At 36.8% G+C, this 27,101-nt stretch overlaps 1 protein-coding gene across 5 annotated transcripts in view; it reads right to left on the bottom strand.

The window, feature by feature from the left end:
- The window catches only part of ZNF385D (zinc finger protein 385D), a 416,407-nt gene that overhangs the window by 160,294 nt on the left and 229,012 nt on the right, over positions 1-27,101 (bottom strand). The window contains exon 1 of one of the 5 annotated variants that reach the window (XM_021538115.3): positions 2,715-3,099. The exons of the other annotated variants lie outside the window; for them this stretch is intronic. Coding sequence (XP_021393790.1) covers positions 2,715-2,736 — 22 coding nt within the window. The 5' untranslated portion in view covers positions 2,737-3,099. Of the gene's footprint in view, positions 1-2,714; positions 3,100-27,101 lie in introns of those variants that run through there. 5 annotated transcript variants of the gene reach the window in all.

Genomic DNA, 27,101 nt, shown 5'->3' with positions numbered 1-27,101 from the left:
ACATCATTTTGTAGGATTTTTATTACTATTATTATTACAATCCCATATTCCTATTCAACTTGAAATGATGAATGCAAAATCAATACAATAAGTAACAAATGTATCCACGGTGACCAAACAACAAACTCAAAAGCACAGCACGGTGAGTGAAAATTAGCAGTTCTTGAAACAACTACATCACAATTCAGTTGCACTGCAAAAGAACGGCTCATGAATTTAGAGTGGTTACAATGAGCTTAATTATTTGAAGGATCAGCTCAAATAGTAAAATAAACATAGGATGTAAAATAAACGTAGGATGTAAGATAAGGTAGAATATATTCTAGGAGGTAACAGCTTTAAAGAGGGAGAGAAACATGATGACAAATTCCTGAATTTAGCAACTTCTCTCTGATAGTTAAAATACTCCTTTCACCCATTTACACTTGCTCTATAACAATAATACTTTTGGAGGGTTAGGTCTTACTTTCCATGGTAATTTTCAATATTTATTTAAACCTTAATGCTGCACACACGCATTCCCAATATGTCACCTTACATCAGCAGCAATTCAACAAGAAGGCCCAGAAAAGCAAACAAGATGCATAGAAACATACAGAAAAAGGCTTTCTTTTTCTTCCCTTTCTATACTTATGTGGCCCAACAGTTGCATGCATGGATTAAAAAAAACAAACACCCCCCAAAAGCCTAGAGAATTCTTTATTAATATTTAAAGGAAAGTATCTTTTTTTTTCTTAGAAAAAATAAAATTCTGATATTGTCTATGTGATGGCTGTAGCAATTTGAAATCAAAGTAGGTGTCAAGATTTCATCTGGCTCAGTGCAATACTGCTTTGTGCAGTAACAGGGACAGGTGAGATTACAGATGTTCTGGCTTCTCACTGACAGTGCAAGAAAATACCCAGAATAACCACAGGTAAGTATCATTCCCCAGATCATGCTTTCTTATGCAAAAGACAGGAACAAGAACATTCATTTAAAACTTAATATTGAAGGAAACTTCAAACTGAACACAGCAGACAGAGAACCTGCCTAGCAGAAACTTTCAGCTCTGCTCTCAGTAGTGAAATTTCCTACAAAGCATAATACAGTTTTTTTCCATTTAAAAACTTGTGCTGCACCAGAAAAAAATAAGCATATGATACAGCGATTTTTATTTTTGCAAAGTAACACCAAAAAAAGTTTGATCACCATTACATGTTTCTGAAAATCACAAACAGGACAAAAATTAAAAAATTAAATACTGTTCAGCTAACATATACCTAATAACCTAACTCTGTAACTTCAGAAAGCTGTAACTTCTAATTCCACACAAGAAAAATTGATAAAAAAACCCCCAACCAAACAAAAAGATATCTTGCACTTGCAATGCTGTTAAAGGTAGAAAAATACTGGAGAGAAATGAATAGCAAATTAACCTGGCTTTTTTAATGGTGAATAGACTTAATCCAAATTACTCAAACCTAAAACCATACTGCTTGTCTATTGTTCCTCAGTCTTTTGAAAATGTAGTAAAGCTAAAATATTGAAAATTTACCTTGAAAAGGAAACTGACCAGTTCTGACAATTCAATCAATGTGTATATTTTTTTCTGCTAAGACAGTTTGCATCTAGATCTATCGGCTTTCATAATTGATGTATTTCACTGTTAAAGACAAATTGCACACACATACACAGTCTTTAATTTTATGAAAAGAAGAAGATAGTGTTTAGCATGGCACAAGGCATAGAACTTTTTTGACACAGCTGAGAATACTACAAAAGTTCTCTCTTAAAGCTTGAAGTGAACTCCTGATTCAATATTTAATGAAACTGAGAAAGCTGCTGAATGTCCCAGAAATCCTTCAACTCCCTGCTCTCTGTTCATTCTAAGTACTAAGCTGCTATAAATTAACAGTGAGACTAGATGAGATTTCAAGCAGCCAAGAATAGCATTTATTCATCACACCCACCAATTATTTATTTTTCTTTTCTCTTTAACAGCACTAACTTACAGCATTATATTGCAATCGTACATCCCAGCCCAGTACTGCAGCACTACATTGCTTAGACATAGCTCTACACTCCAGCATGTTTTTAGGTTATGCAGCCAGCTCAGCTGTAAGCTGAAGGAAGATTTCCATCAAGCAACAAAACTAAACTCTGCACAAATATTTAACAGCTCCAAGACCCCTAAAGGCTTAAAATAACATGCATTTTGTGGCATGCTAGGAGCCAATTCCACACCGGTGATGTGCACAATGCAGAGAACTCGACAATCGCAGCACTGCAAATAAAACATTGTTTTCCCCTTTGTACCTTGGAATTCTTCAAACTAAAAGCTGAATGAAATACTGAGGTTCACTGTGCCTCCCCAGCGCTGACAGTGCAGTAGCAGCTCGTCCATTACATTAAGTTCGTCTAAAACTTCCCATGCCTCACAAGCATTTCACATCCCCTCTCAGCAGATGAAACACATGTTCATTTAAAACAAACCTAGCACGAGTTCATCTTATCTAGCTTGTTTTTCAAGCCGCTAGAACTACGCAGTAGCCCACTCAAACACAAAATTTCCCAGACAATGGAATCCTTTCAAACTGCACAGCCGGCAGGATTCCCCAGTTGTCAGTTTTAGGTGCGTGCCAGCACGAAATGTTCTTGAATCCGAAATCTGTAATAATCACTCCTATTGATAATGTGAGCAGAAGCAGAATTACATCACGGTTAACACTTACCAAAATACATTATGTTTCTCATTAATCATGCAGTCAGGATCCCACGGCTGTGTATTCAGCATTAGCTCCTGCACAGGGCTGACATGTAAAACAGAGCTTTTTCATTCTACATTATGTGGAAATTTCCCAGCACGAGAAGCGTGAGAGAGCAGTGTGCCTCCTCAGGATGAGCGCTTTGCAGGCAGTCTTATCCCTGGTACAATCCCTGTCTGATTTAGCGTTTACTCCGGCTGCATGCTGCACTGCCCATTCTTACTGTAATCTGACTCCTCCTTCTGATGTCCTTGCTGTGCCTGTGACATCAGGACTAAGAGTACTACAAACAGATCTTTTCTTTAACGGGTTCGCAATGACATGCTCTTATATCCTGGTTAACCTAACTCTGGTTTGGACAAAAAAAAAAAAAAAAAGCCCTTCTAAAATTGTACGGGCTTTTTTTTTTTCCTTGGCAGTAAACGCGCTTAGTGACATAACGTGCTCAATTACATAATAGATGGGAAAGACAAAGCGTATATTGTTAGTGTATTTTTCTTTGAAGGGAAGGCTCCAGGAGAAGTCTTGAGTGCCTCAATACCCCAACTTCAATAGAAGATAAAGATGCCTGGCACTTTGCAAGATCATATACCCCTAAGACTTTTTTTTTTTTTTTTTTAATCAATAGTTCCACTTCAATAAACAATTTCAATGCAGACGTTAGACAAAAACAAGTCTGTTTCTATTTTTAAAAAGCAACTGACATACAGGTAATATAATTTCAATACAGCTGAACTACAATTTCTGCACCTGAATAACAATGCATGAGGACAGAAGACGTACGACAATGAGGATCTGTAATGGAGTTTATAACCTTTCACCCTCCAGGTCTCTAGTTGCTTTCTGGCCCAGTTTGATAAGTCATTAGCATCTGGTAGGTAATTTATTGTTCTGTGGCAAATGGAGTGGTCTAAGTTTGTTGTAAATAGGTCCCCACACAATCCCTGATGCTATACGAACCAGCAGCAGCTTCAGAGGAAGAGAGACCAAAGAAACACCAGAATACTGTCCACCATGTACGTGGTAGTGCCTCGGGATGGAGCTGACAACACACCAGTGTGGCAGTGTGGTGAAGACAATGCGGTCTGTATTTATGCACACATGTCTCTTCTCTGAATCAATAGAGGACATTGGTTTCCTGCTGTCAGTCTGGCATGTATCAGTGATAATACACTTATACTAAATAAAGGTAAAAAGTAATGGACAGTATGCTGAAGCATTTATTTCATTATAATAGGATCTAATGGGATGAATGCTTTCATTCTACAGGAAAGAGGATGACAGTATAATTCATTTAAAGCTCCACTTCTTATTTGTAAAACCACCACACAATAAGTACTATTTCATGAGGACCAATCACTTTGGGAAAAATTATCACAGCAGCACAGCAGCCAAGGAATGCTCCAGTTGCAGCAGCAGAGGTAAGAGCCCTGCTGTACAATGCCACTATGCATCTCTCAGCTGGAGTCCTCTGCAGCATTGTCTTCACGAGGTTTCATGCCACCTGTATGAATGTTACTGAGATGAGAAACTGATGGGGAACTGGGGCACCAGTTTCAGTCCTGTCCCTCACTGGCAGTCCCACAACTATTCATTTCTGATACCTAGCCTTTCTCAGTGCAGTTTCTTATTTCAACTGCCCCTAGCAAGAGGCAAGCCCTGAAACAAGAGATCCATGGTACACATAAACTCCAAAATAAGGTTTGCTTAATGACTGAAAAGCACACAGTGAAGGAGTGCTCTCTGAGGCCACAGTGCAAAAGGGAGGAAGATCAAATCTTGTGTGGGTCAAACTGACCAACAGTGTAAGTTAAGCAGATCTTAAATCACAGCAAAGAAATGCCATCTAAAAATCCCTGGAGAAAAAAAAAATCTAGAAATCATGGCCTATGTTTCAACTACACAGTGTTCACAGCAAGTAACAGAGGGTATTCACAGCACATTCCTTTACTTCATCATTACAATGCTCATTCTCTTCTAAAATACAGGGAAGTACACCTCACTAAAAGGGAAAATACCATCCTCAAAGGCTGGTTTAAAATATCACACCTGAAACACTCTGATGTTCTCTGAGCAGTAGGTATAAGCTACTATCAGGAGCCTTCCGCAGCACAAGCATTCCCTCCTCTCCCTTCACAGAGGGTAAAAGCTCAGAGAATCAATTCTCTGTGAAATCCTTCAGCTCCTTTTCCAGCTATGAAGTGCTTTTGCGGTGGCACTGCGTGACGTCCTTTTAGACAGTCTGCACCCAGGCACAGCATTGCCTGTTAAGCTGCATTTACCCTATCACAGAAAAAAACTATTTGGGTTATTCTGCCAGGAGTCAAACTGCAAGGTGTAGGCTACCTCTGGTCTCAACCTTCCACCAAGCCAATACACCTCCTGATCCATGCCATGGGTACAGAAGGCTCATGTTTGTGTACATGTGCTATTAGTGCTCATGCTGCCTTTAAACACCCCTTCTTGAAATGCTGTTGTGCTACAATACCTGTGCCAGTTCAGTGATATCTGATGGCAGGTCAGATCCCCAGCAAATATAAACACCAAAGTGCCACATGTTCTGACTGGCATTTTCTCCACTACTTGGTTCTGAATGTTACCTCCAGTTTTGTTTTGCCCCGTAGGGTGTAAAACAAGAAGGGCAACCTTCCTCCTCCTTATTGTGTCTTTGTGTTCTGAGAGTAAGTATGCAATTAAAGTAACCAAAGAAACTGAAACAAGTTTTCAATTTCTTTTCATTTCAACTACAGAAATGCAAGGTAGGAGGGAAAAATCACTGGAAAGCTTTCACAGCCAAAATTCACATACTCTGTGACAAACTCTCCTTTCACTGACACACATACAACACTAATATGCTACAAAAAAAGTAGGGTTTTGAGCAAGAAAAAATAAATTTTATTCCCTGAGTGGGATATTGTCACTGTCAGTGAAAGCAAGATTTAGTTTAGTAATTGCAATCCCAAATGGCTGGAGTTTTAATGCAAGCATTGAGGATTCTGCTGAGAACAGCTGTAGGGAAGTACAGTCAGGAGCAGCAAACACTTATGTGTGCCTGGAGATTTGAGTAGACCCAGCCTGTGCATGCAGGATCATGCAGAATGAATGAGCAAATGAGTCCATGATGTCAGCCCATGGTGCAAACTCTCCAACCATCAACAAGCTGGCACAGGTTAACCAGCATTTAACTTTGCTACAGATACCGGTCAACTGCAAAATTATCATATTTTCATGCATGGTTCACTTATAAAAACAAAACTCCCAAACTCTTGTGATTCCAAGGTAGCATAAACTAAAGTTCTCCCAAACCAGCTAGTCCTCATTCTTATTTCTAATAAAAGAAGCAACTTCTACTCCCTGAAATTGTCTTTTCCAACAACCTGTTTCTTTTTTCACAATAGCATCTCCACCTTGAGTTCTTCTGCCCTTTCTCACCTTGGTAAAATCTTTGCCACAAAAGGCACATTTTCAAAATGCAGAGCAACTCACAAGACATCACCTCCTTGGAATAAATAAAAAGCACATAGCACACATGGCCCAGAAGTACAGCGCATACCCTACATTTCTACAGACCTGGGAAAGCTACAGGTTATTCCCCACACCTGACTTGATGTAGAGACAGAGGGCCAACTTCATGAAGTAGCTCCTCTGTTCTGTGCTTTCTACAAATTTTTATCTATTCACTCATTTACACAATACCTCCATAGTAAGTATCAAAGCCACTCACAGGCAAGTCTGTTGCACAGACTAATTAATATTTAATATTAATGCACCCAGTTAACTCCCTAGGATTCCTGGAAAACCCTCTTCCAGTCTTGAACTCTCCCAGGAGGCAACTAATATTAGATTTATACCCAAATTTTTCCCAATTGGCTTTGATGAATGTCAGTCAGTGAGGCTGACACAGATATCTCTTGCAAATGCAGAAGCAGACTGAGGAACCCTTTGCTAGCAGAAACATAATAATAGTCAACTAATACACCAGTCACACAACATTTTAAGTCTATGCATCCTGTGTCATAGGCTAAGAGACCTCATACATCTCAGAGGTTTCCAGATTTTCCTAAAATAATTTTTGTCTACTGTACAGGGATAGCTATTAAGAACAAAAAATTATTGTGGAAACATTCATTTCTGAAAATAAAATGGGAGAAACAATCCAAATCACACTTGGCCTATTAATTCATCAAATGCATCCCAGAACTAAAAGATTCTTGCAAGTAAAGTGAGTCTAGAATTTCCACATAATTTGGAAATTTATGTATTGAAGTTATTTCATCCCTATTAGTGACCACAGTGCAGAAAGAAAGAACAGCAAACAAGCCACAGCTTTGTAAGCCTCCAAAAGTAATTGAAAATGTTTCCAAGTGCACATATTTTTGTGCCTCAAATCAAGTATACTAAGTACATCAGCTAGAAGTTTGGTTTGTTTTTATTTTGAAGCCATCTGGAGCAGTTTAAGACACACTACACAGTAATGCAGATTTTGTGATTCATTACCAATCTCCTGAGGTTACACTAAAGGATAAGAAGGGAAGGAGCAAGTTACATTTGTATATTTTAAACAACCACAGAGGCTCATCTTTGGTTTTGAACATTCTTCACAGGCTAAAACTACCAAATGTGTTTTTTACCCTTGACTCAGAAGTGTCACTTCTGGAAATGTGCAATATTTGTCACCATGAATACCATTTAACTGCAGCAGTACCCGAAGGAACTCTGTACCACAACACGTGAATACAACTGGAGGAACTTAATTAATCTTCCTGTCACTTCCATGATGCTTTTCATTAGTTTAGCTGCTATCTGATCAACTGCTCCTTTCTCTATTGGAAATGGCTAACTAGAACCTCCTATAAAAGCATTTTCAAGAGGCAAACAGGCTCAGTTTTGATTCTGAGAGCCTTTACAAAGCTTTGCCAAGCAGACTTTATCAGTTCAGTAACAGTAGTTACAGCACTGCTCTTTTTAAGCAGCTGGGATTTTCCACATACACAGCTTAAGCAATATAAATAGAACAATATGCTTTTTTCTAAGTTTAAAGCTACTACTTCTGGTATTTTGTAGTTTGAACACAGATAACTTGTAGCAACTGAAAGATCATATTCTTCTGAATTTCCTTCCCATAGGCATGGATAGTAATTAAACAAAAAAGCAGAATGCAGCCAACATAAAACCAAACCCACATTTTGGGCACTGTTGCTGCTAATTGTTTCACTAAATGCCCACTACTGTCATCTTCTGCTCCTAAACATGGGACAAGATTTAAGTTAATAAATGTGAATGACTACACAACTGGTGCAGAAGCTTCTTTGACTATGTACATTGATAATAATTTTAAATAGAAGTATATTCTTAAAAGCAAACAAGACCAAGAAGCTTGTCTGAATGCATGTCAAATATATTTTCAAACATACCCACATAGAAAATGTAATTTTTTTTAACTCAAAAATGAAAACTGGAATTGATGACAACACAATGTCCAACCTGCATAATCTTTCCTTTCTCCCTCTTCCCCTTTTATTTCTGTACTCCTTTCAGAACAATTTCTCTAACATGTGGGGTTTGAGCATATCACAAGCAGACAATTCATCACTACCTCTTGTGAGGTAAATGATTAATTAACGTTTCAATTTTTCTGTCCATCTTTCCACCATGCTCTACAATTTTGCAACATACCTTGTAGACTCATCACGAAATCCAGACATTGCATTCTCACAATTTAAAAAACTTAAATTTAAAAATCCAGATGTTGTACTAAAAAGTTTTGCACAGATTTCATACTCAGTTCTTTTTTTTTTATTTTTGCACTCTGATTTACAGGATGCATCTGTTCATCTATGAATGGATGCATTTTGCATTTCTGATTACACCATCAAATGCCAAACTATGCACTATTTCTATAATCATTTTTATCAATCAAATTACAAGCTTCAACTAAAAAACTAGATAGTGTATAGTAAACTCATCATCTCATTCTGCCTGCTTTAACTGTGTTTGATTAAACTAAAATAAAATTGTATTATATAATTAATTAGAGACTACCTAATTTAGTTTAAAATTATAAAAAGCATTTATTGCACTGGTATCAGCCTATGTTTTATGATGGGAATGTTTGTTTGGACTTAGGGGGCTTTTTTTTTTGGAGAGGTGGTGGGTTTTTGGGTGGGGTTTTTAGTTGCTTGTTTGGTTTTGAGTTGTTGAGTGTTCTTTTTTTTTTTTTTTTTCCTTCAACAAGGTGCATCAAAGAACTGAAGATTTCCTCAACCGATCATTTAGGACTCTTGTGTGCAAATTGTCCAGGACTATTGAATTTAAATGGTCCTTAGTCCAAGCAGCTGCTGCTTTACATCCTCCTTTCTTTCCTCCAGGCCTTTTGGTAAGTGCTTTAGCATGCTCATCACATGGAGACTGCATCAAGCATTTTTCAAAATACAGGATAAAAATATTTTTTCATCACTTATGGTGCTTTCAAATCACTCGTAACAATCTTACTATCTCCATCTAGTGGCTTATATGATTAGGACTTTTGCTATTAAGACACTAAAACCTTTTTATTGTCCTTTGCCTTGCCAACCACAGAATTTTCATTTCCTTCTTCTGGCTTCCCCAGTAAATTTTCCATACTTCTTACATCTAATTTATATTGATTAGCATTTGATTCTTCTTTTATAATTTGGTTCCAAGTTGTGTTTTAAATTCTAGATGCTCTGCTAATTTTGTGGCTGAACCAGGAAAGATTTTAGTTGAAGTTTGCCATTTTCTGAACATGAAACAACTTTTTTAGTCATCTAGTGAACTCTAGTAATCTAAGGCAGCATCAATTTTCCTCCCAAGGCATTTTTAACTCTTTTCTTCCCAAACACTACTTCTTCTAATTTTCCTTTAAGAACTAAAATATCTTGAAACACAAAACCTGCAACCGATTTTATTTGTACTCTGTTTGCTCCTATAGAATATTAAGAAAAAAATCACGTTCCATACCCTTAAGTACCTAAATAGAAGTATTTCAAGATGTACAAGCACAAAAAAACACATTCCTTCATTTTTTTATACTCTGTATAGCTGTTCAAAGAAGAAAAGGGGGGAAAATGTAGCAATGCAGTATGATTTTAGGCTTCCCAGTGATTATGAAGGCATTGAGCTGTGGTTTAAGTACTTAACTGCAAGAGGAAAATTCCAGCATGTGCAGTCCTAGTGTGAATGGGTGCAAAGCGGTTTGCTTTTTATACTGGAACCATCAGTGGGAGGGAGGCTGGAGCACAGACCTACAGCCAGGAAGGGACTCAAGCACTGCCAGCTGCACAACATCACAACTTCTCTCCTGCTTTGGGGAACTGAGATACTTTGCAGCAGCACCCAAAGCAATTGCAAGGTGCCAGCACCACATTTGCAACTAAGAAGAGGCAGGACCTTAAGGCATGTCCTGCTTTAATGACCTCAGCACCTCAACTAAAGTAGCCAGTGCTACAGACACCTCCTGAGGCAACTCGTCCATGATAAATTGTAATCTTACAGGAAGAAATTTCATCTCCAGTGGCATAAAAACAGGTAAAAAAATCTCATAGAAAACACTATTGCCGCATTTGAATTCCTCTTTCACATTCAAGGGAAGGCTGTTTTAGCTAAAACTATCAAAGGAAATGCAAGTCAGAAAGGGGAGAAGACACAATGGCAGCAGGCAAGACACTTAATTTGAGGTTATAAAAGGATGCAAGTTATAGCACAGTATCCAACTTTTTATGAGATTGTTTTTAAAAATCTGTATTAGATTTATTCACAGCAGCATTTAATTTGATAGGCCTGTCCAGGTGTAAGCAGTTTGTAACTCCACACATGCAAGTTCCACAGCAGTGCAAGAAACAAATTGCCATGAAGTGAAAATATCAGCAATATCTCACTGTAGGTGGGATTTGACTCAGAAACTGACACTTCAGGTTTTATATGTCTATTTGTGCATGTACCTGCAATCTTGATGTTTAATTTCCCACCACAGTCAAAGCAAATCAAAATGATGCAGTCAACGAACTCAGAAGAGTTACTTATTACATCTGGAAATAGACAACAGCTTTGGGAGGCCAAGCAGCTCTCCAAGCTCCATTAACTATATTGACTGGAGTTTCACCAAACCAAAGGGGAGCTTACACATCCAGCTCACTCCTGGATACCCAAAGACAGACACATACACACTCTGCCAGCTGAATCCCAGCCAAGGCTTCCAAATCCCTTAAATGATCCCTGCAGACCACCCATACCCACTGAAATTCAGCTCCATCTGGGATCACCAAAGCAATCATCAACTGCTCTCACCAACACTAGGCAGCACTTAAGAACAGAACATGAGAAGCACCTGCAAGTGAAACAAGCATATAATTTATTCAAGAAGAATTGAATTATCTTCCTAAGGAATTAACTATAAATTAGCTTTCTCAAGTGAGTGGGGAAATTTCCTGGGTTTTCAATATTTCAATCTGCGCAAAAAAATCAAAGATAAAAATGTCTGTCTCAAAAATGCCAGGCACAGAAAAAAGTACAACTCTTGAATGACCAAGCTTTCATCCTACAATAACCAAGGTCTACTAAAATCCCTATATTTTAACTTTAAATATTTGAACTTAAAGTATTCATGCTTACTTTTAAGAAAAAAATGGGAGCATGTCACAAGGTTGCTGTTAGATTATATAGGCATTTAGTGTTAATAGTGAACAGGAAAAGAATGTTAAAAATCATCCAGAAACTATTTATTCTCATTTCAAATGCTCCACTACTCTTTTCCTGGGGGAAATGGAAGGGTGTAACTGCTTCTTAACATTCTGCCAATAATGTTCAAATACAATCCTACCTGGTTTATAAGAAACAACAGTAAAAATGAGTGTTTTCATTTCTGTTCCCACCTTTTGATCTTATTGACAGAGACTTCTGCCACTCTAATTTAGAATGTAATGTACAGCAAAAAACTCCTGTCTGTATCGGTTCCTTTCTTGTTACATCTCTTTTCTGTACAGATTCCTTCTGATCTGCCATACCTCTGAATTAAATGATCAGATTTGAAAACACCCTGCCATAATAGCAGCCTATAAGTAATGCTGTTTCCCCCAGCTGAACAAAACACTGTATTCCAAAGCCATATACCCTGTTTGACATACACTTTTCAGGGTCTGTCTCAATACAAACACTTCACAATTCATTTATACCAATATAACTAGAAAATTAATAATTTTGAAATTCAACAGCCTAAATAGAGTGTTGTTGCTATTTTTAGATAATTCAGTGATTTTTTAATTTGCTGTTCAGTAACACAATAAGCCTAGTTACTCTAGGTGTCCAAACATGTGTGTAGAGACACAGAATTCTGGTCTAAGCCATCAAAGAATTTTTTCTTCTGTAAGCACTATAGAGAACAGAACACAACAGATGAAGATTATCTCATAGCTTCACTTCATATTTCTAGAAAGCATTACAGCTGAAAGAATTTCAGCTAGATTTGAAAGCCCCAGCCACATCTCTTGAGCCTCTAGATATGAGACAACTGTCCCAAGTGTACTGACTGTCTATGGATCCATCTTGTGCAGGAGGACTGTGTTATGACAATACTATAATAGCCTGGAAGTGTTAATGGAGGAAGAGCTGGCTGCAGAGGTCTGTATCCCTGCCCAGCCTGAGGAAGGGTGTGCAGATAGCAGAGCAGAAGATGCAGGGTGGTGTACTGGACTTCTAAGCTCACTTCTCCTGCAGATCCTCTGTTTTTTCTGTATATAAGAAGGTGATTGTCATTATGTGAACATTTATGCTCTGACTGCTCAGACAGAGTTGACTGAAATGTAAAAGTGACTTCTAGTTCATCTGAGGGTTGCATTGATTTGGCAGTTTAGTTTTGTGCAATGGAAAACTGCATCATTGACAGAAAAGCTTTCATGGAAAATAGTGTAAGAAACAGAAGGCCTCAGTAAAACCATGTAATGCAGAAGTCTGCAGTGCCTATTTAATCCCACTAAAGTTATTTTATCATGTTCTCTAAGTTTCTGATACTTCTGTACTGATGCACTTCTCATCACTTATCTACCACTTCCTTCCTTAATCACTGTCCACCAGAGCATTTAATTAAGTAATTATTTTTACCAAGAGTAACTGTCTATACATTAAAATCCACTGGGCCATGCTCTATCGTAATTTTCATCCTTTAAAACCAATGACTTTAAGAACAAATTCAGGAAGTACTGAGCACAAGGTAGTGCACTGTTGCATAAAGCATATATGCATGCTAATATACACACGTATTTATATCCAGCCTTGTGCACATACAAATGCATACAGTGTAACACGACAATGCTAGATGCTTTCTCAAGTGTATAATTAACTTGCTACACAGGTCCAAAGCCACACTAGGATTCCAGTTTCCTTATTTTTTTCTTACTCATTCCTCCTCAACAAGGTGCTTTATTTTTCATCATTGGATATGAAGCCAGTCAAAGGATAGAATTAGGAGTGATAAAATTTGCAAGCTATTGTGTTACTTTTTACTTCCTATTCAGTACGCCAGAAACATTGATTAGAAGGAGAAAATTAAATTATAATGCTGAATATTTCAGCATTATATTTTATTATAATGCTGGATATTTTATTTTTTATTATTATTATAAATAATAATATTATTTATAATAATAACAACTTATTATTCAAAAGCATTAGGAATTGCTCTTATAAAGTCATAGTGGGTTCATACTCATTGCTGCTCAGCATAAAAAAATATCATGACTAGCTATTGTTCTGTCTTCTGGGTCCCATAAGTGTTCTGGCCAGGTTAGGAACCTATTTTAATTGAATATCCTAATCAATGCATAGGGTAGGAATAAAAGTGAACTACAGTTTTAATCAGGGTCTTCTGAGATGGTATTCCCCTGGATAAAGGTCCAGTGAAACCACCTGGCAGATGGGGAGATTAGCTCCAGATAGAGCCAGCCAGGAATTCTACAGGCTACATGAGTCATGTTCCCCTTATTGCAAGGATTACTATCCTCAGTTCCACAGTCAGTGCTTTACCTCTCATCATCACCCAGTCACTTCAGGTACTGGGACTACTGTGTCCTGGACACCTACTGAGTACTTTAATAAGATTGTGATGTAAGCTATTTATTAGGTTACCATTTGTTTGGTTTCTTCCCCAGAGATAAAAAATGCAAGCTCACTATTAAAATACAATGTTTAACTGAGCAAATGCATCACAAGATTGATGGACAGCTTCCTGCTAATTGAAATTTTTGTTATAAGCAATAAAATGGGAGTGTGAGTTATTCTTAGGTGCCTCAGTAAAGGGTATCACAATATACTGATATTTTTAAAAGAATTATTAACTTTTCATTGTAGTTAGATAGATTTTAATATAAAATCCAGAAAATTAGAGCTTCAGATAAGTTTGAAGTAATAATCACAAAAAAAATCAGTTTCAAGACTTCAAGGTATTTTTTCATTCATATTTTCAAGGTTTCTTTAGACAAAAGTTACAAAAAATGTATAGCAACAGTCAAATAGCAAACTCAAAGAAACAGGTTTTCTTTACATGTTATGTGATTAATTAATCTGATTTTCAAGTCCAGAAACAGATGAACTGGTGGTTTCGTCCTGTGGTTGCTCATACTTCGTATTTCATATTTTTCTGCTATAGTCTTTTGCCCTTTTGTAAAGAGTAATTTTAAACTTTTCATTGAATATTTTCTAAGGGAAGGTCAGATCTGAGAGGCTACAAATGGATTAACCTTTGATCTTCATTCCTTGGCTAATGTGTATTCAAGCATGCCAGGAGCTTTTCTAAAATGACAGATGCAAGACTGAACAAGAAACACCTATTACTTGGAAGGGGGACATCACAGGAGTTGCAATAGTTTTCACCTAGAAATAGCAAAGCATGTAATTTACACAACTTTAAGAAAGGCAGAAGTTTAGTACTCCTACTATACATATGTACATATTTTTGAATGCATCAGAAAAGCCAAATTATGAGATAATAAAAGCATGTTACATAAGTCATCCGAGCATGTACATTACGAGAGGGCTAATTAGTCAGTTTTGATGACTGGCTAAATACCATAAATAGCATTTCACTGTCATTCTGGGGTCACACCATGATGTTCTTACAGAACAAATAAATCCTTTAAAGAGGGACAGTTTGACTATAAAGCTCCTCCAGTGGGAAGCATCACTATAAAAATAGCTCTCTCCCTTTTTAATCCTAGCTAGAGACCCTTTTAATTGAGCAAGGTAAATGACCCTCACTCATCACCAGTAAAATATTGTCACCTTTTGAAATGCTTCCCCAGTGTCAAAATATACTTCACAAAATTAATCTTTCTGTAACCTGACTGATGAAGTCCTAATTTACCAGACTTGAGGCACTCATAAAAGGATGAAAGGACATTAGCATTTATGATACAATATTAATATTTTTGCAAGAGCTGTTGCAGTTTCTACTAGATGATTTTATAAGATAGGAAATACTATACCCCTGTTTTGCAGATGAAATCTGGGTTTAAAATATAATAAGAGGGATTAGTTAGTGAAAGAAAAAAAGGCTGAATCCCTGGAGTTCTTAGCTCTACAGCAGCATTCAGTTCACAACATCTCCCATCACACGAAAAAAAAACAACTCTGAGGAAGTGTATATAAAACCTGTACTAATCCCTCTTAGTGCTGAAAGAATATACACAAAATAGTTTCTTATTTGTAAGAAAACATTGACTCAGATTTTCCTTATACTATGTTCACAAGACAAAAATGGGTCATTTTCTCCTCATATAGACTTTGTAAGGCTATCAAAGTTACACTGGGGTGAACTTGACCCAAATTGTGTCAGGAACAGGGTTGTGCTGCTAATAAAGATAAAGGTCTGTTCACTATGACACTATTGAGTAGTTAAAAAAAAAAACAAAAAAACCCCAAAAAAAACCCCCCAAAAAATAAACTTTTTGTCAGCTTTCAAATGAAATTTTATAAAACTCCTGTGGCCTTCAGACATGCTACATTTTCATCCTTATCACCACATTAAATCACCTTGTCAATAATGTCTTTTCTTTGGGAGGAATTTGAATTCTTCAGGCTTAAATGTAATTACATTATGTAAACTAGGAAATGTCTTCAGTGTACTTTGAGGGAATAGCTTATCTTGGAAATTGTTAAATTCTATTTTGTTTAAAATATTTACATTTTGATATCTTTATTCTGCTGCATATAGCATTTATTGATCTTTCTCAGGAATCCATTTTCAATATAATGCATTCTATTTATTTCTCATAAACCCTTGACAATGCTAGGTCGTATTCTTACAAAGCTTTTACGGACAAAAAAAATTGCCATGGTTTTGAGAGCATAAATATTTTGTTTTATAGCAATTATAAGATCAGGAAATGCAGTCTTATACTTTTTTTTTTTTTTTTACCTCTGGTCACAGTACTTTAGTCCACATCCTGTAATATAGCAGTACTACCTTAGTTAAAATTTTTTCGAAATACAAATATGGCTATGTTGCCTACTATCTGCATATGGAAGTTTTTTCTTTCTATATTATGACTAATTTACTTCACAATTTGACTCATTCAGTAAATGTTTTCTTCTTGTGGGTTTTTTTGTTTCATTTATTTTGAAATGAATTTGAAAGTATTTTCAGGAGCTCTCTTTTAAACTCAACTCCTGATTTCTCACTATTCTCAATCTTCCATCTCCAATCATTCTCCCTTCTCTCTCACACTTACACCTGTGGCAGTTAACTGCATTTTCAGACACTATCAAAGTATATTTTTCCCTCTCATATTTACTTCACAGAACATATCTACAGATCTGAAAACATTTTACAGCCAGTCAAAATTCCCTTCCACCTACACTCAAATGAAGCTCTTGAAATGCATGAAAGTCCAATTCTAGATTAAAAGCAAGTATTGAATAGAATTTAATAATCTAATTAGAAAGTATGTACATCCAACAAAGGCAGATAGATTTTCACATCCTAAAGTTTAGGAAACCAAATTATTTATAAAAAAAAAGAAAAAAAGAGGAGAGGAAAGAGAGAAAGAAGAGAGGAAAGAGAGAAAGAAGAGAGGAAAGAGAGAACGAAGAGAGGAAAGAGAGAACGAAGAGAGGAAAGAGAGAACGAAGAGAGGAAAGAGAGAACGAAGAGAGGAAAGAGAGAACGAAGAGAGGAAAGAGAGAACAGAGGAAAGAAAGAAGAGAGGAAAGAAAACAATAAAGAAAACAAGAAAAAACAGGAAAGAAAACAAGAAGGAAGAAAAAATAAATAAGAAAATAAAAGAAAAAAGAACCCAAAGAACAAAAGAAAAAAAGAAGAAAAAAGAAACAAAAAATTCATTTGATGTTAGCAGTGGGTAAAGCACTGTTTCCATCATGCAGAATTTGTGGCCAGCTCTCCTGTAAACATCCAGTGTGCCTACACAAAAACATTGCCATGACAAGTATTTTTTAGTACCACCCCTTATCAAGGCCTGGCTTTAAACTGTATTGTTGCAAGTAACAGCATTCTGCTAACATTATGCTATTTTTCCAAAGATAATAAATCTTCCCTATCAACACCCCAGCAAATCCCCCATTCAGATTCACGGGTAGGGTGGATCTCAGCTATGCAACAGAAATTAAGTTTTACTGCATTCACAGTATGGGTAATTTTTTTGAATTGGACATTCCCATGGAGTAAATAGTGTTCAGCTGCACACCACATCTGCTCTGGCACCAACAAACATGCCCAAGAAGGGGCATGGGTTTAGCCAAAAAGGGCACGTTTTGCACAATTTTGGATTCTACTACATTCCCAATGGCTAAACTATATGCCAGACAGTTTTGGAAGCTTCCTAAGAAGGGGAGCATACAGATGAACAAACATAACAGTATGTCTAATAAACAGATCTCATTGCAAATATTGACATTCAAATATTTTTTATGCTTTGGGGGATTGTGTTATTTCTTGAAGTGTTTGATAATGTAAAAGAAAATCCCCACTTTCACAGGTTTCAAACAATTGAAAGGAAAAGTCTTTGATTTCCACAGCAATAAAACCAAAAAGTAATGCAAAACAAATTCAAATAAATAAAAATAAACTTGCCCTTTATTTTTTTTTAAGTTTTTTACTTATATTGAATACTGGATTATGCTTTCAGTTTGTCGGTTTGAGTTAGGTCCTCTTACAGAAGATATGCAATTGCTATTATTTGAAAAAGAATAATATCAGAGTTTGTTGTCAGAATATTCTGCAAAGAAATACACCACAGGCTTGCTTGCTTTTGGGCAACTGTCTAAAAGTGCTTTCAACAATAAGTAGAGGTATATAATTATAGGTGTATGTGCACATGAAGACATGAAAGACTCCAGCTTCCACTTTCTCCAAGAACCTGACCACTTAATTTTTGTTGACAGTCCCCAGAAACATCCAGGTGGTTTATATCAGCTGAGGCACATTCTTTGCACCTAGATAGCTGCCATGGAAATAACCACAGAATTCTTTGGCAAAGTCTGCCTTGATCCTTGTACTCTGTGCAGAGGGGGAGCCAATGGCACCCACAAAGTGGCCTGTCACATCTAAGCAACACAGTTCTGTTGAATAACTAACACATTTGGAAAATAGTCATGACACTGAGTCACAGATTTGCAGTCATGACCAGACTCTCTGTATGTGATTGTGGTTTAAACAATCTGAGCAAAATAGGCTTTGTAAGTCTGGGGAAGAAACAAAACCCTTTGAAGGACATCTGCTGCCTTTGTGGGGTCATCTCATGTCAGGTACTACAATTCCTGATGGGTTGACACAAGGGAATATATAAGCTTCAATGAGGATATAAAAACAAGCTTCTGACAAAATCTCTTGAATTATGAGTTGGATCAATGCATGAAAATCTTCCTCCAAGCCAAACTTACACAAAGAAGCCCTTCATTTAAGCTTGCTTAAATGCACAGTCTAACCCAACTGCTAGTGAATTTTTTTTTGTCTACACCCTCTAATTATCTTTGAGGACAAACATTTTTGCCATCCTCTGTCAAAAGGGGAACCATATATGGTGATTATTAACCTTCACTGCCACTGGATCTATAAGGTCTACAAAAAGCATCAATTTGGTACACATTTTCATAGTGTTCTCAAAGAGTGAGGAGAGAAACATCAAGCTTGCTGCCATTTTAAACCTCCATGGCTGAAATCATGCCATTGCATGACCTCTGCTTCTACATCACAAGTGGTCTCCAAGAGTATAGTATACAAAAAGTAAATTAAGATATGTAACAAAACACAAAGAATGGAGCATAATCTATTATCAAAAAGTTCCCAGAAGTAATTGTTCATAGTAGTCAGGAAGGCTCACATAGATGGCTTTTATCCTCATTCCCTAAAACCACAAATTTTATTAACTGGAAATAGATGAAGCATTGAGTAGCTTCAAAAATTGGTGTTAGTACCAGCAAGTCACTTGGTCAAAAGATATGGAAAGATTTACAGTTATAAGCTGTGATATATAGATCCAAACACAGAGGACTTGAAAGCAAACAGTGAAATCAACAATTACATGGCACGTCTGTTTAGTCATGACCACCCAGAGGGATTAACATCCATCACAGACTTTTGCTCTTGTGCAGAACATAGGGAGCCAACAGAGTAATCCAGAGATGTGCCTTGCAATAGGATAAGACGGAGAGAGAGGAAAAAAAAAAAAAGGAAAAAAAAGAAAAAAAAAAGAAGAAAAAAAAAAAAAGCAAGCCCAAAAGACTTTCAAATATTTTTTTTGGAAAAGGCAGAAAAGACGATTTATTAAATACAAGCACAGATGAGAGCGCCTCCAGGGATCAGATTTATAATAATTACTACCTCTACTGACAGCTTCTTGCCTTTTAAACTTTGAAGAAAAGGATGTGGGAGAAGGTCACACACAAGAACACATTTGTCATCCAAGATGTCGTCCTACATTTCTATGATAAAAAATTTCTCTTACAATACATTGCAAAGCAATGGACTTTAGTTCCCAAATTATGCTCTGTTAACATGACTCATACAGGAAAAGCACACTCTCATTTATTTTCCCCCCTTTCAGGCTCACTATTTTTATTTCAACTATTTCATTTATATGAGTTTTTGTTTTGTGCTCATGTGAAAGAACCCAAAATCTTCAAACCCCCACAAATAAAATGCCTGGGACAAGCAAGTGAAATACTGTACAAAAAACCTGAAACAGCCTCTATCTGTCACACTTGCTTTCTGTCACCACCTATTTGGCAGGATTCAGTCAGGACTGCAGTGCTCATGTGCTGCTATTGGAATGATCATTTTTTTTCTGTCTGAGGAAAGGTGTGTCCCAGGAAAAGTGCCTCACAAAAATATTCAGTTTACCATGCATAAATCATATCCAGGTAGACAAATGCCACACTTGCTCTAATAAAATTTCCTGATTTTATTTCCCACTCTCAATGCTGATGCTACATCACATTTCACTGTGCTGGATGGAGTCCCTGAAAGAATATCTATTTTAAATTAGCAGAAACTAAATGATTAATGCAGTATTGATTGAAAACAAGTCTCTGAGTAGAGAGTTGCTAAGCCCTTGATTTCCATGCCTTATCAACAGTCAGGTCTCAGAGAGTCATTTGATGCCTCATACACATCAACTACCTCATTCATACTTAAACAAGATTTAATGTATGTTCTTCAAACAGAGGATGAAATATGTGCCCATCAAAAGACAGTTTTTCCTTCTGCTAAAATTTCTCATGTAATATAATCACTTGCATTCTGCCCACCTGGCTGCTCACTAAGAGTTCACTAACTTTACATGCAATGCTCTTATTTCTATTCATAAAGCTGTGCAAGAATTCAATACAAATAAAGTTTGTGTGTATGTATAACCCATCTGTAACTCATCTTGAATTTAAAAATCACCTTTGTATTCCCATATGATGTCACTGAGCCAGACTATGCAAACCATTTTAGAGCAGCCTTAGGAATACATTTTAGCCATGTGATAATGATTAAAGAATATAATCCAAAGTTGCTCCTGCACTACAAGACACAGTCACTTCTGACAACTTCTCTGTTGTTGCTTACATACAACCACTGATACTTTCAAATATTCTCTTTAGAGAGAAAGTGTAAAATTAAAAATTAAAAAAAAAAAAAGAAAGAAAGAAAGATTAGATCAAACACTTTTTAAATTTTACTTCCAGTCAGCTTCAAAGCTGTAACCTAGGAAGAATCATCTTTTACCCTGACGAAATTTAGATATAGGACATGGATTTGAAGGAATTTTTCAAGGCCATTTTCTATATCTGAGAAGCTAAAGCTGTTCCCAAAATAATTTGATTGACATGCATAGACTGAAAATATAGATGGTAGAGAAGTCTCAGAGAATATATTTTTGCCCCTAGCAAATGTTATAGACCTCACTATGGACTTATCAGGATTACCAGACTAATTTAGCTGGCAATCTGTATCTTTTGTACAGGTGCTTATCAGTCTGGCAGAAGAGTATTATCACTTAGTACAGTTTGGGTATTAACAGCTAGCAGTTTTGTAGAGCATATGTTTCTAGAACCAGGCTGATTTTGGTTTTCATATCATATTAAGTAAAGACAAAAAATATCACTTTCAGGATAAATTTCCCAATTACAAACTTGCCACTGATTTTCCTGAAATCAGCTTTCCAGAGCATGGCAATTATTTTTAACACTGTTTCTCTAGTTTCTACTTTTTATCTGAAACACTCACCCTGATTAATATAAAGTTTCAAGCAACAGTCAAGCAGACCTAAACTGAAGTTAAGAGCAGATTTCCAAGTGCCTATTTCAGCCGAGTTTATGAATTTCACAGAATATTCTGAATTGGAAAAGACTCACAACGATCATCAAAGTCCAGCCTCTAGGCCTACACAGGACATCCCCAAGAGTCACAGCAGGTGACTGACCTGAGAGCGCTGTCCAAATGCTTCTTGAACTCTGTCAGGCTTGGTGCTGTGGCTACTTCCCTGGGGAGCCTGTTCCAGTGCCCAACTACCCTCTGGATGAAGAATATTTTCCTGATATCCAACCTAAAACTCCCCAGCACAACTGGGTGCTATCACTGGTCACCAGAGACAAGAGACCAGTGCTTTGCAGAAGACAAAGAGTTCTTTGTGGTGACAGCAATAATCCATGCTGAAGACAATGCACTGACATTCATCCCTACTGTCTGATATTATGCTACACCTATACAGCTTCTCATGAGTTTCTTTGGAGAATGGAAAGAGACTGATTTCAATTATGAGTAAGTCCCAAGGTGAAATGCATGTGTAGCCATATGACTTCTACTGTTAAAACCTGTTGGTGACACCCAGTTGAGTTTTAAAGGAAAGAGCCCGAATGTCTGCTTCCTCAACCAGGTTTTCATAACTTCAACTCCATTGTTTTCCACTGCCAATGGCTCTATATTTTAGGGACATACACATCCTCATCTATTCATAGATAAGAGCAAGGGAAATCTGTATCCAACATGAAGATAGAATATTTTGGTCTGACCACTTTTCTTAGTTGATAAAATGTCATCACTAATCTTCCACTGGTGCTGCATTAGATTATGAAACAAAATTCTCATTTCAAAAAACACACTGCCTGCCCATATAGACACATTTTAATGCTTTAATGTCACAGTCTGCACTTCACCAGATGCCTTGAAACCATAGGTCCACTTTCAGTCAGTATATTATCTCAGAATCAAGCTTATCTGGTACACTAATGTGAGGAACAAACCACCACTTAAAATGCCTCCTATTGTGCAGTATGGTGTTCTGAAACAGCACTGCAACATCTACCAGAAAATAACAAGACTATTTATATCTTTAGTGCTTGATAACTCATAAAACTAAGTTGCATCTAAGTAATTTGGGGGGCATTAACGCTTTTCAGTGTCTGCAGAATAGAAGTATGCTAATGAACTAAACAATTTTTTGCATGTAGAAATGAATGTTATCTTTCAAACCAGAACCAAATTCCCTAGTTAAATCTCTGAATATAATTTCCCGAGCCTGTGTGAAGTACTCCTTAATGTATGATTATTATTTTAGTAGCTCTGCTAAAAACGTAAATCTCTTACATTCATTAAAAACTAATAGTTGCCTTTTAAGAACATTAGTGCAAATATATTTATCCCTATCACAAGGAATCAGGCTACACTTTGCTGACATTCATTACCAGAAAATAGTCTTATTTGTCTTTTTTTTCAAATGAAGCTTTGTTTACTCTGTTGTATTTTTAAAACTAACTCCAAAAGCAACTCTAAAATGTAAATTAAACTCCATGTATTATTACTTTTGAATCTCCAAAAAGCAGAACTGAGCTTTGCATTTTTTAAAGAAAAAAAAGAGTGATTATCCTCAAATGCACACAGGTTATGGCCCACAATTTCTTTAGATGCATTAGCATGCATTATTTTCTCCAGTATTTGGAAAAACTTGTTTCTTAATTTCTGCCTTTTCAAGATGCCTAGCACTTAGCAACAGGCCCAAAACAGCAAAATACCTCAATGCTTCTAGAACATCAGGAATGGTTTAATACACCTATATGAAGTGGAATAATAAAGCACATAAGGGTTACAGTCTATCCTCCACTACAGAATAAATTTCAAATATGAACAGAGAGAAAATGCATAACATCAATTAATTGCTAAAGTAGTCTCTGTGTGAAAGGGTCAGCTTGAAGAAGAATATTAATCTGGGTGTTTTGATCCTCAGATACAAGGTGAGTTGTAACCCTGACTCCCTAAGCTGTACTTGAAACTGCTGCACTCCAGGCATCCAAAATGAGTTTTCTCTTCATAGTCTAACTTATGAAAACTGAAAGCCAATGATTTTATCACATCTATATAGACTATTTATTTTGAAACTAAATTCTGGCATGTTACTCAGAACTCTGAACAGATCTACTTTGTTAGATCTCACCATTAAGAGACACAAGGCAAGCTGAATAATGACACCAGAAACTGGCCCCTGACATTAGAAAAAGCAGTGTTTCATATAAATGGATACAGGTATGCAACTAAAACTAACAAATATTATGGAGTTTCAAGACTCAGTTAATGACAAGTTTGATGCCTGGGTTATTCATACCCTGCACAATTTCTATGGAAAGCTATGGATGTGGTACAGACTGTAAAATTAAGAGAACAGTTGTACAATCGATCTTCTTATTGATTTTAGAAGACTGATAGCAGTCTTGAAAAGCTGAGGAGAGGGAAGCCAGAGAAATGGACTAACGAGGCAGAGTAAAATTCTGCGAGAAGTCAGCGAAAGGGAAAGGTTGTGCACCCTCTGATAAGCAACACAAGACAGGTTACAAGTGCCAAAAGGGGAAGGCAGGGGAACTTTCATCCCTTGTAAATTGATGAGAAATGCTTACTATGCCTGCTGCTCAGAGCAGCGTGGGACAGGGAGAGCACCTCCCTTACACAAGTGGCTTCAGGCTCCCACTGTGAGGTCTTGCAGCCCAGAAAGGGGTGTCTGCCAGCAGTATTGCTTCTCTGGGTCTAAGGCCAAGATTTGCCTTAACAATCCTAAGCAACACAAAGGAAGCTATTTCACCTCAGAAAAAAAATTAAGGCTACCCTGATTATTTTACTTCATGTCACAGATTTTTCCAAATTTTCAATCAAGGCTGTAAATTTCTGCTTTGCTTGAATTCAAAGTATGTGGTTTTTTTAACCCATAAAACTTCGTGTGAAAAATGAAGACTGCTCAGCTGACAAATACAAGTCACATTAACTGGATCCACTTATTTCCCAAGAGGCAGAGAGCTGTGAGCTGACAAACCATAAGAACCCGAGAGTGAGTCTGAAACACATTCTCAGGAATGGCAATATGTTTTCCACCAAGCTGCAAAAATTAGCTTGAGGATAAATTTATCAAGCCCTGAGGAAAGTCTTCCCTACCAGTTGTAGCTTCATCCCCTTGATAACTTTAAAATGAAATTAATCAGACATGCTATATAAAAAAAAGCTATGAGGGGACTTGCAGCACTATTACTTTACCTCCCTTGCTCAGTAGGGAAGATAACCAGGATTTTCTACAGTTTCTTCACAGTTTATTTTTTTTCCTTCACATATTGTTTTTCTTTTCCCAGCTAAACTCTCCTTATTTCACCTGTTGCTCTTCACTAAAATATATGTTAGAGATAACATACGTTGCTGGACATGCTGTGCTTTGCCTTTACCCCCAACTTGGATGAGTACAGGAAAACCCTACAATGATTCAAGGCATGATCAGAAGGACTTGACTTACCCACTGTGGCAGGATGCCAGATGCCACCAAAGCTGCTCTATCATTCCCCTCCTCAGCTAGATAGGGAAAGAAAATACAGTGAAAGACTTGTGGGTCAAGATAAGGACAGGGAGAGCTAACTCATCAGATACTCTCATGGATCAAATGGACTTAAGTCAGGGAAATTATTTTAATTTATTACCAAGCAAACCAGAATACGATGATGAGAAATAAAGCCAAATTGTAAAACATTTTCTCATGTTTAACTTTACTCCAAACTTTCTCTACCTCCTCTACCCCCAGTGGCACACAGGGAGAGGGAATGGGAGCTGTGCTCAGTTCAGCATACCTATCTCTGCCACTCCTTCCTGATCATATTTTTCACCACAAGATGTAGGCGAATCCTTGCTCCTGTGCCTGGGAGCATCTCCTTCCCTTTCTTCTTCACTGATCTTGATATCTGCAGAGCTGTTTCTCTCACATATTCTCTCTCCTCTCTCTGGCTACTGTTGCTCCTGACAGTTTTCCCGCAGGGGAAATTTGCTCTACTGAACATTGGGTAAGCTCCTAGCAGCTTCTCAGAGAAGCAACCCCTTTATCCCGCATCCTCTCCACACAAGCCAAATGCACCCTCTCATTTTCAGGTTTACAGCAAGCAACTTCACAGAGAATTGCTACTTCCAGACAGCAGCACCAAGAACCCAAAGTACAAGATGACTTATAATACGTAAAATAATTCCTTTTTTTTTTTTTTAATCTACGTCTTCCCAAAGGACATATAAATGTTGCTATTACTCGTTATATTCAGGTCTGATCATTTGGTTTGTATGAGGAAATTTTTATATGGTATACATTGAATCAACTAACCGGATGTCCACTATGTCTGAGCTTCATTTAGGTTAATGTTAGGAATGCAGTTTTAAATTGGCTTTTCTCTAATGGTAGCTGGAGACAGTATTTCCACGGAACATTCAAAGCATCCCTAGGGCTTAAACTACCATGAAGTAGAATGAAAGAAGGAAAAAAAAAAAAAAAAAAACAGAAAAAAAACCATTCAACAAGCAGATATAATAACAAGTCTTACATACATTGCTCAAGCTAAAATCCCGTTGGGAGAAAAAATTGTTTTATTATTTAGGCCACAAAATAGTCATCTGTGTGTGACATCTGGGACTCTGATATTTGATTCCATAGTTTATGTATATTTTTCTTTATATTTCAGTCCTTCCCATTCCTTAACTTGTCTCCTGTCTTTGAATATCTAAGGAATATTTCTTAACATGAAAAATAGAAGCAGAAGTCTGTCTGTATTTGGTGTTTTATAACTGAATGGTAACTTGCTCTTTTTTATCAAACTATCAGGAGCAGCAATTCTCATCTGCACAGAAGAATCACTTAAATATCAAGGACATTTTAAGGTGCTGTGGAAGTAATTTTAAAGAGAAGAGAAAAGCCCTTCATTATTCTCAAATTTTTATTGTGACCCTGAGCCTATTTTAACAGAGAGAAAGAGGAAGGTATCTGTCAATCTAAATGGGAATAGGACAAGACCCCAGGGAAGATTCTAAATTCTCTGTGTTTTCCCTATTGAATCAATATCAAGTCTTCCATTTCTGTAGTAAGTTATACATATTTTCAGAAAGTGTTACATATCTTATGCACCTATACTGAAGATAAGAAACCAAACAAAAAAGTTGTTAATGCAAAAGTGGATAGACTTACGTCTCAACACGTAGATAAATAAAATCTCCACTTCCAACAGAACTCAGATCAATGACACCTGCATTTTGTATCCATATTACAGCTGCACTATAAAACTCAGTTTTAAAAGTCATGGAAGCTTAGTGGACTTGAGTTATGCTAAATCAAGGATTTTGGACAAAGCAACCTCATTATCCTACTTTCAAGTTCCAGATAAAAAAAAAATCTGTATTTGAAATACAGCTAGTATAATCGTTGGATAATTATTTAGATTGGATATTCCAGGAAACCCTGCCAGTAATCTAAGGTCAGGACTTTCATAACACTGAAGTTTTCCAGCACAATCCTGGAATAAGGATTTCTTTGGCTGACATAAAAGGACTTGAAACCAATGTGTAGG

This window comes from Lonchura striata, chromosome 1, assembly GCF_046129695.1.
Source record: "Lonchura striata isolate bLonStr1 chromosome 1, bLonStr1.mat, whole genome shotgun sequence".
NCBI lineage: Eukaryota > Metazoa > Chordata > Aves > Passeriformes > Estrildidae > Lonchura > Lonchura striata.
This window is presented reverse-complemented; position numbering and strand designations above follow the sequence as displayed.